Genomic DNA, 15,711 nt, shown 5'->3' with positions numbered 1-15,711 from the left:
ACTGGAGACAAAAACTGTTCTCTATGACGGCAAGTGCAATTGTTTGGGTTTGACAGCAGCTGGTACACATGCCACGCTGTGTGAGCTTTCCAGCTACAGATTACTCTTTCCCAGGGCCAACCTGCCAGCTGTCCTGCCCCTTACTGCCTGACCACAACTTACCTAGTAGTTGTCAGCAAGGAGGTACAACCAGACAGAAATGAGAACAACTAGTCACTAAGACAGCCCAGCAACTCATTTTCTCTTCTTAGAGGAGTACTTCTTAATTGCCTTACAGACACCAGATAGGGCAGAGTAGACAGGAAAAATAAAAATCAGACACAAACAACACCTCTACTGTTGCAAAACTCCAATTTCTTACCTTACAGCAGATTTCTAACCCAGTGGCCACAGGGACCTTCTTACCAGGCTTTTATTCAAGGAGCAAGGGTAATCCACAGACTGCCACACCATCCATAACTTCAGCTCTACCAACCAGAAGCAACTGATTTAACACAGGTGTTGAGGGGCAAAACCAACTACCTACAGGCCAACCCACTTTATACCCTGCATAGCAAGTGCTCCAGACCTTATAATTTGTGAAAAACAATAACCTGTGCAGTAAGACACATGATCAGTTGGGCAATATTGTGACCAGCTGGAAGAAGCCCCTTCCTGACCTCTGATTTTACCTTGAGGCATGAGCATTAACTCTTTACCCCTTAGTAAGCATATTGCTTGCAACAATATTCAGTCTCCACAGTCAATCTGACCCTAAAATTATGTCTTCCCTCACAGAGCCCATCTCTGTCACATTGAAAAGAGATTTAACTCAATTCAAATGCTTCTCTGGCTAATTTATACAGTACCACATTGACCTTTTAGAGTATGCCCCACAGGACTGTGTGTGACTGGAATTTATAGCCAGGCATGGGAAACCTACAGCTCACTGAAACACAGGGGTTTTTTCATTCCGTGATTTGAAGTTGATAACAGAAATCTAGTAGCAGTTCAATGCTTGTTCACCATTTGAGGGAGCAAAAGCTGCCTGGGGGCTCTCCTGGACTGTATTTCAATACCTCTACCATATACACAGATTGGCCAGTGTAAGCACAGCGTCTGCAGGTTTTTCCCAGATTGTTTCCACCTAAGGGAGAGATGATGATTTTTTTTTTTTGTTTTAATTCCCCCTTCTTTTGAGGCAACAATTTAGGCAACCTATCACTCCTATAGAAGCTTGTACCTCCACTGCAATGAGACCAGGGCACTGGGCTGTTGTGAGACAGGTGTGTTCCAAGCAGCTGGCTATAAATTTCCAAAGCAGTAATAGAAATACATATGACCAAACCGTCTTCAGTTTCATTCATAATTTTCAATGCCTTATAACAAAAATACAAGTAGTACCATGCTCCTGTGAAAAGGCACTTCTGAGGCACTTGACAAACCAATCCAAAATGAAAATAATTATGACTAATGTATGTGTTGACTTAGAGTTTCAAGATGTTTAATTCATTAGTATATCAGAAAAGGCTCTGATATTCTGGAAAACTGGAGCATAACCAGTGCTAAGCACTACTGATATTCTAGCCCAAGTCTGTACCAAGAAGACATTGCTAACTTATGTTCCAGAAAATGCTGTGGTTAATCAGAATATTTCTTTGGAAAGGACATGCACAGGTTACAAGTCTCTCAGGACAAAGGTAAGATCATTATAATTCAAAGAAGGAGAGGTAACAGAACAAGTGCCAAAGGAACAGTAGAAAATTCTGTAGCACTATCCCCTAAGAAGAAGGGGTTTTAGAACAAATCTCCACATTTCAGAAGGAAGGTTATTTAAAAAAAAAATGCAGAAACCTACAGATGAATAAAGAGCAGCTACTGCATTACAAGTTATCTCACTTCAGATGACTGTTCTGCTAGCATGCTACATAAGGCAAAGGGTAGGAGAAAAAAAGAGATTACTCTAACATTTACTTTCTCCCTTTGCAAAAAACATTGTAGTTGCTTATGCTTCAAGACCCATTTTTAGCATCCTTGTTCAGTGTTTTCTGTGCATTGCTTGCTGCCTTGACTAATTGGATTCAATATATTAATATGCATTTTGCCAAACTCACAGAAGGCTGACCATAGGGTCAAAGCTGTGCTGGCTGAGTCAGTTACACCAAATGCTGGGATTCAAAGAGGAGTTTATACATCATGAAAAATATTGGCCTTGGTCTGAAGACAGCCATGTGTCTGTCTCAGATTTCATGTTCCATTCAACCAGTTTCCACCTTTATGGCAGTAGACTGGATACTCAAACATGAACATAGTTTTGCAGGTACTTGTCTGCTATTTTTGCTATGGGTTGCCACATTTTTGTGACTGGAATATCAGAAAGAAAAGAGAGATGTTTGAAATGGAAAGAAAATCTTGAGAAATTTAGAGCACACATCATCAGCCCTGCATATCTGGAGATCATTTCTTTGGCTTCAGATGCCTGATAAGCTGTCTATTAAGCAGAAAAAAACTACAAACATATTCTTGATTCTGTAATCATTTAGTACTGTAGAACACGTGACAATTTTATTCAGCCTTTCTTCATTACTGCATTAAAACAGGATCACAGTTTTCACAACAGCTGACTCTTCCTGTCAGCAAAAACAAAGTGTTTGGTACAAAGAAAAAGAGGAACCCGCACCTCTGCCTGGTATCCCTGCAAATTAGGAGCAAATCTTCAATTCAAGAGAATGCAGAGATACAAAACTCACTATTGCAGATGCAAGAATAAAGCAAAAAATGTTCTTTTCCACAGTTTGCTATAATCATCATCTCATTCAATCTCTATATGCACTGAAATCTGTTCACTTTTAACTATAATCACAAATAAGGAGTAGAGATAGAGAAGAGATTAAAGTAAAAAGCAGAACAGGTTCCGTAAATGGAATATTTTAAGGAAACTTAATGCTAGTGGACTCTTTCTGCATAAGATTGAAATTTGGACCACATTAAGTACCTAGGTATCTAGAAAAACAATGTATCTGAGACAACATCTTCTGTTCACATTCAGAGGAAATGCAGTCTAATAGGGAGGGCACCTGCGGAGCAGAGGCTTTCTTCTGTTCTTGGTTTCTCTCCTGAGACTTTCCATCAATACTAGCAGCAGTTCGTTCTTCTTGTATGATATTGCAGTGTAGAAATGGCATTATAAAAGCCTATTAGTCCTTTTCACAGAAACCACTCAGCATCCAGACAAATATGGGGAACTGGATTGTTCTATATTTGGCATACAAATGTGACCTAAGGGTTCAGCAGCATTGGTTATACTGTGTCCATGTGTGCTGGAGGAGGTACAGCACACAATGATGGTAGAAGAACAACAGATGCACTTGCTGTTGTGAACTGTTTCCAACCAGCACAATGCCAGGTTAGCACTCCAGATGAATTGCTACAGGCAGTTCTTCTGGCTGTTTGGAAGATCATTACCAATCAAAGCATGTCATTCTATCTCCCTATCTCAACATTATTAGATGAGACCTTCCCTTAAAGAGTGCATTTTCCTTTGGGGCTCACTAACTCCAATAAGGCGTTGATCTAATTTGATCCCTGTTTCACTAGGAGATATGTCATCTCCAGCTTTGAAAAAGTTATTCAAGAGAAGAGAGCTCGAGCCTTTCATAATTAACATGCAACACTGGTAGCCACGCAGGGAGCAGGCACAGTTATAATAACTTGGAGTCAATAATTCATAAACTATAATGCATTATTAATCAATTATTGAGGCCTGAATTACATTTAATGAGATTAAGCTGATTGGAGCACTAAGTTGTTTGAATCATATTGATTTAATCAATGTGTTTAATTAAACTGTGTACATTTTCCACATGATCATTATTTCCCAGTATCCTGCATAAGTGGCCTCTGCAATTCACATCCTCTGCTGTTCTTTGCACAGGAATTGCTCTGCTACAATTATATTTAAAGGTAAAGGGCTTGTTTCTTTCTGAAAAAAGATCAAAGTTGCAAAACAGTCATCTAAATAGCTTATACAGGCAAACTGAGAAATATTAGAATATTTCTCCCAACAACTGTGTGGTTCTAATTCTGTAGGCTTAAGATGAGACAAAGTAAACACACCTCATTAGTCTCACTTTATCCCTCATTCTAGTTTTAGGAGCAGATTCAAAGGGCACAGGCATTCTGCCATACCTGTCCCAAAAATGTTACTCTTACCATCTTTAGAAACATGCCTAGACTCAGTCAGAAAATGTGTTTCAACTGACCACAAGACTGCATTTAAGATAAGCAGGTGTCATTATATCTTTATGATAATGGTTTCCCCAGCCTTGCATAAAGAACAACTCAAAGTGACAACCATTAGAGATGTAAATCCATATGCTAGTGTCATATTTTATTTCATTTCCCTCATCACTGCTGCTAATTAGCTGAGACATTTAGGTTTAACTTTAAACCCCACAATTCAGCTCTATAACACTACACACTGCTAAAAGAACACTCATCAGGTGTGTTGATTGGGGGAAATACTCATAACACACTGAATAAACAGTATTATTAATGAGAATTACAACAGTACAACCAGTCATAAAGGGAGCATTGCAATTACTTTCTTTGTGATACGTAAACGACTGTCCCACCCCACTCTGCAGAGTGACACTGTTCTCAGTGGGTACAGGATTAAACCCCATAGCAATATATGATGCTCGTGCATTTCAGCTGAGAACGCATCAATGCTGGTGGTCGTCAGCTGAAGTGGTGCACTGCTGTACAGCCCTAGACCCATCGAATTCTTAATTCCTGTAAGGAATTCCTTTGGGACTGTTTCAGTTATTCCTCTTTATTAGCATAAATGAGAATGGCACCAACTTTACATCACTTCAGAGATGTTCTCCTCTTTGCCTTCTCTACTTAAAGGTGAGAACTAACCCACTGTAACTCAGTGCACAGCCAGGAAAACCTCCTGAGGCCATATGAGTGTTATATGGGAAGATCAAAACAGCACAGTGTAAACTGTCCTTCTCTGATGAGTCATTTTGCATTTGGTGGTTTTAATTCCATCACTCTGTTAACATTAGCAACATATTGGTGTCCTCTACTTTCTTAACTAGAAAACAATTTTTTATCATTGCCTGGGTATGAGTGTTTAGATCTTTTACTTACACTTCTTTGAAAAGTTAATCTGTCCATTTGGTCTGCCACTTACAACAGTATCTTACGGCTTTGTAGGGTCTAGTCAGCTGTCTGCCAGGGAGTTTAGTAGCACACAGTTAGATACTGCACATTTGCAAGCATAACACTGTGACCTAAGGGTTTGCAAACTATTATTGAGTACATGTGCATGCTGTTAACACTGCCTTCACTGGGCTGTGTGTGGCAAACCCCAGAAAATCAGAGCTCTGCAAGCACCTGTTAACTTAATCGAGCAGGGAGTTGGCACCAAGATTGAAAGCTTTATTGTTCTCACTGTTTCTGAATTCATTGGAGAATGTTCTGAAAGATGTTGAGAATTGTTCTCCCTACAAAAGTCCCTTTAACCCTCATCAGGCAATGCCTAAGGCTAGACCTAACATAATCAGGAACAAAGTGACCAAAGAGTAAGTGCCTACCCAAACATTGTTTCCTCTTCACTCTCCAACTTCTTTCCTTTTCGAAGGCTCACATATGATGATTCAATATCCAAGGCAGGCGGAGCATGCAGTCTCACCACACATTCAAGCTTGCAGAAAACTTTTTTTTTTCTTTCTTTTTTCAGGGTGTGGGGAGGAATTTAAATAATTGTGAGAAGAGCTACAGTCTTCTGAGGAAAATCTCTGAGTAATACAGAAGGTCAAATCTGTAGAGTCTAACTCTTTGTAAGAAGGAATAAGGAGGAGGGAAAGAGGAATATGGTAAAGACAGATAACAGAGAAGACAAAAAACGGTCACTTTGCCTCATCATCAGTGCTTCCCACACACAGTCAGAATGGGAAACGAATGGCTTTATCTTTATCACAAGACTACGGAGGATATTGCAGTTAGAATGAGTAGCAAAGACATCCCTGCTTGCTGGATGCAAAGCTTGCTGCTATGATGGCAGGAAGGGCAAGTTTAAGATAAAACAAAAACAACAAAAAATGAGAGACTCTCTCAGTTTCTATTTGTACAAATCTGTGGAGCTGCAAAGCCCAGCAGGGACCACTGACCAGCCTCAGACTTTCTGTTGCAGTCTTCAGGCACTCACAGATGTTGATCAAGTGTGAATGGAAGTTCTGCTGCTTGTAACTGAGCTGTTGCATGACTGAAATGCAAAGCACAAGGAGCCAAAGAGTTCCTGGCTCACTTATTTCTTTCTTCATATCAGTTTTAGAACTCATCAGTTAATAAAAATTATTCAGTACACCACCATCGCATGAAGAGGAGACAGAAAAAGAATAAGGAGAGAGGATCCTAAAGTGAATATCAAAGCCTCACATAAACAAGGCATAATGAAGGAAAACAACAGCCCATTTTTCTTCCCTTCAGTATGTAGTGAATGTGCACTGCCTGCGAGCGTGCATGGCTTGTGCTTCCTATTAACAAGGTGCACGTTAATAAATTTAACTCAGACAAATTTAACCATCCTAGGGCCACATTAATCAAAAGCCTGACAAGACCATTCCAAAAGAGTTAGGCAAGGAAAATAAAGCACAGCTGACAAAGAGGATGCCATGCCCTGATTGTCCCTGGGCTGTTCCCACACTACCAGCACATCCAGTACCACAGAAACTCCTTCCCACTGCAATCCTAACGGGGCTGATCACACTGTCCTCCCAACACTACTTACCCACCCAATATCTCTTCATCAGTGATGTTCCCTATTCCTTACGTGTCTATATTAGAGAAAGATTTAGAGTATTTAAGTACGATCATGTGCTACAGCTACAAAGTCCTGATGAGTTTTGTGTTTTACCTGTGCCACTGGTGTTATTGAAAAAAGTCTCTCAAGGTACAGATTAACAAATATATAAAGGAGAAATAACAAATTTGATAGGAAAACAAAATTACTATAGCTCATGAAAACTGTGAATTGACCAGAACCAGAAGGAAAGAAGAAAGGCTATCAATTTTTATTCATTATCCATGTGTCAAGTTCCTCAGCACTGGAGCTCCATCTCACTTCTCAAGCTGAAATTTGTATGCATGAAGACTGTACAAACCAATGGGAGTTATTATAAAACCTCCACCCTTTGGTCCCTTCATATTTAGCTCTAAGTTGTTGCTTTTGAGCTATGTTTTTAGTGTGGAAAATAGTGACAAATAGGTCCTTCCATCAGCCAAATCACTTCACAGAGAGAAGGGCATTGTCATACAAGTTGAAGAAACTGAGAAGTAACAGCTGATCAAAGCCACACAAAGCAGCACAAATTAGGCTAAGTGCGTTCCCAAAAGCCATAATTATCCAAGCTGCTTAAACAAAATAAGCACATACATGATTATTCAGATTTGCCTAGAGGCATCCCCACAGCATAAAACATGGTGTGTTGTCTTGCTGTTCTCCCACTTGATAAAACAACAAATATTTTCATCACCTAAGAGTATTGATGTTTACTTTTATAGTCATGGAACATCAAGAGAAACTGTGCTTCCTTGTCTTGACACTGTCTTTTCCCCAAACAACTTCTATTTCAGTTCAGACAACTGGGTTTTCTACATGTTCTGTTTTGATTGAATTCAATTAGTTCATGGATAGATCTAGAAAGTCCTAAATCCTATTGAACTGCAAAGCTTCAGAGGAAGACTTGTTCAGTGGCACATGATTTCATGGCATTTCAGTCAGAAATACAAGATCCCACTGAATTCACATAATATCACAAACCAGGGGATTATCTATTTCTCTCAAAAATAAAGAGGACTTCAGCCACGTAACTGGGATTTGAACCCAAATGCTGAATATTACAACAGCCTGAAGCATTTGAAACAAGTATCTGTCCAAACTGTTCATAGATCCTTTATGAAGCATTCAGCAAATTTGTGCTGAATAAGTTAGCCAAGCCTTGTCTTCACAGACAGGTTAATGACCTTTGAAAACCTGCCAGACTCTCTTTTCACACTGCAAGATGCATTCTGATACATGCTGGAGAACACAGTGTTCCAGAAAATTACAATGCTTCCTAATATTGTCACATTTATATCATGATACTCCCTAAAAGTGTGTAAATCCTGGGGTATTACTGCGCCGACCAGTACTGTGTTGTAATTTCCTCCTGATCCTCATTTCAGCATCTGTGCCTCTCAATTGTCTTGAATATATGCTGTAAGTCCTGCACACACAGAGGCCATCCATTCCCCCATGCTGTACCACACCTGGCATGATAAGGTTTCAGTTCAGAGCTAGCCCCAAGGACTGCAGATTGCATAAAGTCTAGTATAATATTAGCATATGCAATTATGTTTCCCTCTTGTCTCCGGTGCCAAAAATGAAAATATTCTTAACTATTCCTGCCTTAGTTCCATTGCTACAGGCCTGTGATTTTCTTCCAGATTTTTTTAATCTCAATCACTGTATCTGCATGACTGCAGACCTGGGCATGTTGTGGGTTTGGTCAGAAAGTAAGAACACTGTTTTACAAAAAAATCTGGAGATTTTGAAATTGCTTTTTTGCTTTCCTATAACAAAACACACCTTTCAGAAAGTCCTTTCAAAGCCAAAGGCATTTAAATTCAGTGTTTAGCACATTCACTCATCATGTGACTGATGATGTCTTTGCTTTGATAAATCCAAACTTTAGTTTAGTTTTTGCTTTGTACGTTCATTGGAAAGGCATACTCATTTGGGCAGAAAAACTTGTTCACTGCATGTCACTTCTGGATGGCTCCCATCCTCAAATGAAATATTCCAACTTACTTTGTTTCAGTTGCCCTATTAAGATCTTCTGCCATGAGGTTTAAAAATTGCTGCCAACAGCTAACATCTAACCAGCTGATCATCTGCAGTGTGCCAAAGGTTTCTTTATATAACCAACCTTCCCCACCACAACTCCCACCCAGTAGTTTTCTGTTCTAGATCATTAGTATCATGAAACAAAAGTGCTTAAGGACAGGAATTATCTCTTTGAGTCAAGCATGGTGGACAGCACCCACCACAGCCAAACTCCCTAATCATGTGTTGTATGCACTACTGCAGTGTAAACAATACTAATAATAGCAACACCAACAATCCAATTTTCTCTCTGACACTGCCTCCAATTTCCGCTACTAGAGCTGTGTACATACATGCACTGTATGAATTCCCATGTAGACCGTACTTGGCAATTTTTCTTTAAATTTCAACCTAGAAAAGCAAGTTCATGTTCAGAAATTTGCTAATTCAGGGTAAATGCTCGATTTATAATAAAATTATTATAATAAAAAGGTATGAGCTCAGGATGATTACACTGTAATGTCAGCATAACTGCAGTCACTGTACTCTAAACCCAAATCAGGAAAGATAGCAATAATTTTCACCAGCTCTTATATTTGAGCTTCCTTTTAGTTTATGCATGCAACATGGACATTATGAGGAGCCCTACTCACGTAGCACCACATAGCAGTGAAAGGACAATTCTGCAATGAGAAACATAGTTCATATCACCGAATCCCTTTGGATTCTACTAGCCTAATACGTCAGTGAGATAATGTTATATATTTGCTTAGCATCCAAAAAGATCTTGAGACAATTTAAACTTCCACAGTCCCTCAAAATTCTCAACCTGTGTTATAGATGTGTGAAGAGCAGAGGTAAAAAAATCAGTTTAGCCCTTGTTACTGACTCAAGAAAAAAAGTCAGTCTACATATAAATAGTTAGTCATTTAGGCTTTAAAATCAAAGCTAACACAATGTGATGCTAACCAGAATCTTCTTACCACTTGTTGTTGATTACAGAATATCTTAATCTTGTTAATCAAGGCCACTAAAGTTCTAAAGCTTTAACTTTCATAATGAAAAATAACTACCTCTAGATATAATATGGCAGTTGTAATATTTACCATTAGATATTACACCATCAGTTAGGACTTGGACAGAATGCAAGGAGCTATATTATGTCCAGATGAATCTACTGGGCATGTTGAAGGAGCTGGAATTTCACCAGAACACTTCAGTTGATGTCCGCAGCTGGGAGAGTGATCTTGTACTTTTTTATATTTCCTCACCAAAGTCTGAGACTTCAAAATACTTAAACCATTTCAGTATGGAACATCAACACACACACAAAAAACATGACATTTCTTGTTGAACTGGTTACTTGAACACAGTTTCTTGCTGTTGGAGATATTTGATATTGAACTTTGTAATTTTTTCAGATCATTAAGGAAAAAACTGAAGTAAAACCCAGTGTCAAATCTCCTCCCTCCTCCATGTAAATCTGTTATTTTAAAAAAGCATTGTAATTGACTCTTCCCCATATTTAGATTTCTTTTTCCAAAATGAGAAAGGCATGAAAATCAACATATTCACAAAACAGGTTGTCATTGCCACTGCTGACATGACAGAAATTCGCCAGCATCTTTTTTAATGCTTCATTTGGTTACTTACAGAATTGCTCCAAGTCGTCCCCTTTTTTAGATTCTGGCATGGCAGTGATTGTGAGCAATGGGCATAGATTTCCTCCTAGTGTCTGGCAGAGTGTCTGCTGCCTCCAGTAAACCTTCTTGGGGTTCATATTTTGTTCCAGGATATCAAGATGGGACTGAGAAAGAAGCAAGGAAACAGAGTTATAAATGCATTCATGGTCTGTAAAATCTGATTTCATTCCACTAGTTGTGTGTTATTATTGGTACTAATTTTGATCTCTTGCTAACTTCCCAGCTCCTCTCTTCTGCCAATTAATATCATCACCTTTTACATCCCACAAATATGAACAAGCCATTCAGAATACATCCCAGTTCACTGAAGCTGCGCAGGACTATTTACTCTTACATCATGGTCTAGTTAAAGATGTCCCTGCTCATGGCAGGGGCATTGGACTAGATGACCTTTAAAAGTCCCTTCCAACCCAAGCTATTGTATGATTCTATGATTTTACCAGAAGAGTTCCTAGCTGCTGTTATTAGTGTAAAGTAACTTCTATGCATACATGAAGTCCAAAAGAGAACTGCATACTCTTTATATTTTAATAAAGACTCTGTAGAAACATGAGAAAACTCACCATTACTGAGTGCTTATAAAACTGACTGGTTAGCTGTCAAGCACATGTCAACGGAACTCAGGAATGACTCCACACCCAAGGCAGCCAAAAAGTTTACATCAAAAAAACATTTTGCACAATTAGTAGTGAAAAATTTGAAGAGCATCTTTCCAAGAAGTTAGTTAAAAAGGAGATTTTCAGGCCTCCCTCCCCTTCCGCAAAGTTTATGGCAGTTTTAAACAATTCTGAAGTCCAAACAGCCTCTTGAGAATTTTGAGAAAAAGAATTGGCAGCTTAAAGAAATGACTTTTTGGAACAAATTCTGATCGGCTCATTAAACACAGCCACTTGTCACCCACGCACCAGATGACGTGTAGTTCTCTGTTTACATTGTAATTGCAAGTGGCAAGATTAGTGTAAGTAATCCCATTGAAGGGTGTTGCTAAGTGTTGTAGAACACCAGTTGTCTCTTGATTGGTAGAAATAGGTATAGTACAGTATGCACATTTGTCCTAACAGTACTTTAACTAGAACACACCAATTCATTGAACAACCATTACATGGTAACTTTCTGTCTTTACAGAACAGGGCTAAATTTTAACAAACGTTTATGGGACAAGATGTTCCTGTCCCTCAAACCTTGGAGCTCACTGTCTTTCAGACTTCATTCCCAGTATCCATTTGAATGCAAACACAGAACTGAAATTTACAGTCATCTATGTCATAAAACAATTACCATACTGCTCTATAAAGTAAATTCAATTATTAGATGCATCTAATGATCTTGCATAGATACAGAGAAACCAATATAATCATTTCCTTATGTTCCTGGTACCCAGTGAAACTTAATTGGGTATAGCTGCCATAGAGATTTCAGCTAGATATCCAAACAATTAACACTGTGATGTAAAAATAGATAAATTACTGTTCATAAAATAAATGTAATTACTAATGGACAAAAAGTAACGAACTGCAGAGTGCATCCAGTTCAAATATGATTCTGCAATGTGCATTTCCTGTAAGTATTAAGTATATATGATATTTAAAAACATTTTCAAATTACTAACTCCATATACAAATTTATCTTCTTCCCCAAAGCACTATGTATTTAATTGAGCCCTTGGGTTTGTAATCACTTTTAATTTATTACTGATATGTAAAACCAACATACTTCACCAGTGGACAAATGCTTTAAAATGAAATCAACTGGTGCACAAACCTGATTTAGTTTATTTACTGTGGAAATTAAAGTAATATGGAAATGTGTAAATTGCATCACTTTACATTTTAAATTAGTCCAAGCAAAGAAACCTTTTAGAATTATTAGAGGCAACAATTCTGCTTTGGCTAAAGAGTTGAACATGACAATCTATCAGTCTTTTCCATCCATAATTCCCATTTTCCAAACTTTATGGTCCTGTCTGAGTTCATTTAAACTTTTACTGGGGCAAAATTCCTTTTAACTTCAGTGAGCATTTTATTTGAAGAAGCAGTGAAATATTCAAGACTTGGCCCTGCAAGTCTAGGAACAACATCTTTTTCATCTCTGTTCTATTCATTTATGAGCAGGTGAAATATTCAGGGATTCACAGAACATACAAACTCTCCAAGTCTCTCTTGCTTTTGTGCCAGCAGAAGATAAAAATCAATAACAGTAAAATAATGATGAAGCACTGCACTTTAGTAATAAGTCCACCCAATTCTTCAGTATTGTATTTGCCTTTTCTCCTGCAGACTATAGCATATACATGCCTTCAAGGCTATAGGTCAAACCCCACTGTTGGAGCATACTCTCGTCCTCATTGATTTTGAGGAGTAACTGGTACCTATAAGCCTAACGAGAAGTGAGCTGGCAGGAGTATTTTGGACTGTAAAGGCTTGACTGGCCCTCTCCCAACTATTGGAAGCAGTTTCTTTGAACATCTATAATAGGATGCGAAGCAGTTGACAAGAGACTGTTTTTTGAATGGGAATTAATCTAAGCTTAACTATGCTGGCATGCTGAGCAGCATAGCTAGTAAGTGGGAGAGGACATTGTTTTTCTTGAAGAAATCTTTCATATCTGGTAATAGCAAACCGATATGAAAGACTTCTTGAAGAAGTCTTTCATATCTGGTAATAGCAAACAACATTTTTAAAAAAATAGAGCAAGCCCAAACTTCACCAATCCACAATGGCATTTGTTGCCTGGAAGAAAAAGGATTGACAATGGAAATTGAGGGAAGAAGAAAAGGGAACTGTTCTACCAGAACTGTAAATCTTCATTTTCAGTAATATCTTTCTCATCTTTAACAACAAAGCAAAGCTACTCCCAGAACTATTAATTTCCCTTCTTTTATCCTAGTTTCCTTTTAGACCTTGGGCTCTTCTACATCCATCACAAAGAAAGCACATTGGATGCATTTCCCATAAAATTCCCTTACCATTTGCCCCTGGCCAGAAATGGTTGTAGAAAACAAATCCTTCCTCAGGAAGCTAACTTGGTACAACTCAATAACATAGTTTATACGTTGGACTTGTAATCTTTTAGTATCTGTACTGACAGCACTGGTGGGGGTGTCACAAATGCCTACTGACACTCCAGCTGGCACAGACAAAACAGCTGAGGAAGTATTCAAATGAGGTCCAGCACTGTGGTATTGCTGAGTGCAGCTCTGAAAGCTGAGCTGTTATCCTCTGTCAGAAGAAGGAGCAGGCTGCTTTCACTTCTGAGTTGCCACTAGCTCTGCTTCCCAACCCTTCAGGAGGAGGATCCTGCAACCCTAAGCAAGTGGAGACATCTTTGGTTTGTGTTATGACTAGTATAAATGTTAATGGTTTTTACCCCAGCTTATCCCATACAGAAATTTATTTTCTTCTGCAACATTCTGGGCTTCAGAGCTGACAGGACTGCAGTTGCAAACAAGGCAATGACAGCATCATCATCATCATTAACTGCCTGTGAAAACAGTCCTCTATCCATCTCAAAATCTAGACATACACAAGCAGCTAATGTCAGGCCCATTAACTTATCTAGGTGGACATAAGAGTGTTACCATCAGTGTAGAGTAGGTATAGGGATAATGGTAGGCCAGGTAGCAGACATCATCTTTATGAGGGAATTTGATGTTGAAGGCAAGTGTGTAGTAGAATTTTCCTCTTATGCCTCCTCCTGCAGCTGTACTGCAGCGGTAGTGGTTTCTGGAAGTAGATAAAGAGGGGGGAATTAGATGGTTTTCACTTATAGATGCACATTTGAAGCAACCATGAGAGAACTACGCATTCAGAGGAGCATCCACCCTGAATGAGCTTTCATCTCAGGCTGTAGATAGACTCCAAACTCAACCAGTCATTGTACCAAGACTGGGAAAGCCCCATGCAAGTACAGTCAATCCAATCCCAGCAATGACCAGGTACAAAAATATAGCACAGTGTAAAACAACATCCAGTAACACAGCAACACACCTACAGCCTATATGAAAGAAGGAAGTTAGAGAAACCATGGCTCCACTAGACAGAGGTGCAAACAGGATCATGGTGGTAAGTACCACTGACCAAGGTGGGACACCAGTTTCAAGGGCATTTCAGGATTCACACAGTACGCAAAGACAAGAAGGGAGTTAAGAGGCAGAAGTGCATGTGGCAGTACTGGGCACTGCCAGTCCCATCTAGTCACATGCTGCTGATAGATGGGAGCACTCTCATAGAAAAATAACTGTTTCATTTTGTGAAGGTGCAAATAAGAAAGAAGCCAGCTGATAATAGTTCATATAACACAGTCCAGACATATTTAAACTAATGCATTCAGCTAATACTGCTGTACTGCTTCCAACATCCAAATTGTCTTGCTCAGAGATGGAGGTCCCTATTCACAGCCCTGAACAATGCCATGTGAAAATATTCTGTGAAAGCCTGGAGATTTGGAAAATACAAATACCCTACCAAACCAACCAGTCAGTTCCACCACAGAAAGAAAAGGAATATTCCAGGAATAAAAAAAAAAAAATAAAATAGGACATACATAAAAAAGGCTCTTTGATGAGTAGGAAGAGGAGGAGAGTGGGTTTGGGCAGAGACTGCACACAGAGGAGAAACGACCTCATACAGATTTATAGGTTGTGAGCTACCCAAAAAATTCTCTCTTTTGTATCCCTTCTTTTTGAAGGCTTGAGCCTCTCTCTGTCATGGAGCAACAAGGACCATTTGCTCCCTAAAAGACGTGGAGCTGAGCTTGATATGGAAGCCAGCAGGGCAGGGGCCTCACCAGCCAGGGTCTCCTCCCACAGTACCTGAGAAAGGCATGCTCAGGGATTGCAGACAGGTTCAACCACACGTTCAACCACACGTCCAGATCATCAGAGAAGTTTGTGGTGATGAGGCACGTCTGGGTCAAGCCCAGAGGTCAGTCAATGGGTCAAGATCCGGATCACCAGAGTTTATAGCAAAGCACAAGTAAAGCAGAGACTGAGCTGGAGTTTCACTGCAACAGAGCTCAGACAGGGACTGAGTGGCCAGGACTGAGCTCAACCAGTGCTCCTGGGCCATGGGCAGACGGTGTGGGTGGAGGCCCTGGGTGAGGCTGGTCAGGATCATCAAGGTCTACTAATGCACTCAGGCCCTTGACACTCTTTTC

The 15,711-nt window shown here is 39.4% G+C and overlaps 1 protein-coding gene across 1 annotated transcript in view; it reads right to left on the bottom strand.

Moving 5' to 3' along the window:
• The window catches only part of AGBL1 (AGBL carboxypeptidase 1), a 209,082-nt gene that overhangs the window by 105,363 nt on the left and 88,008 nt on the right, over positions 1-15,711 (bottom strand). The window contains exons 16-17 of the mRNA XM_032994199.2: positions 14,135-14,279; positions 10,508-10,661 (exon numbers count right to left, since the gene is read on the bottom strand). Coding sequence (XP_032850090.2) covers positions 10,508-10,661; positions 14,135-14,279 — 299 coding nt within the window. The remainder of the gene's footprint in view (positions 1-10,507; positions 10,662-14,134; positions 14,280-15,711) is intronic.

This window comes from Tyto alba, unplaced genomic scaffold (genome assembly GCF_018691265.1).
Source record: "Tyto alba isolate M040663 unplaced genomic scaffold, T.alba_DEE_v4.0 Super-Scaffold_41, whole genome shotgun sequence".
NCBI classification, from domain to species: domain Eukaryota; kingdom Metazoa; phylum Chordata; class Aves; order Strigiformes; family Tytonidae; genus Tyto; species Tyto alba.
The sequence above is the reverse complement of the archived record's forward strand: the minus strand, read 5'-3'. Positions and strand labels throughout refer to the sequence as shown.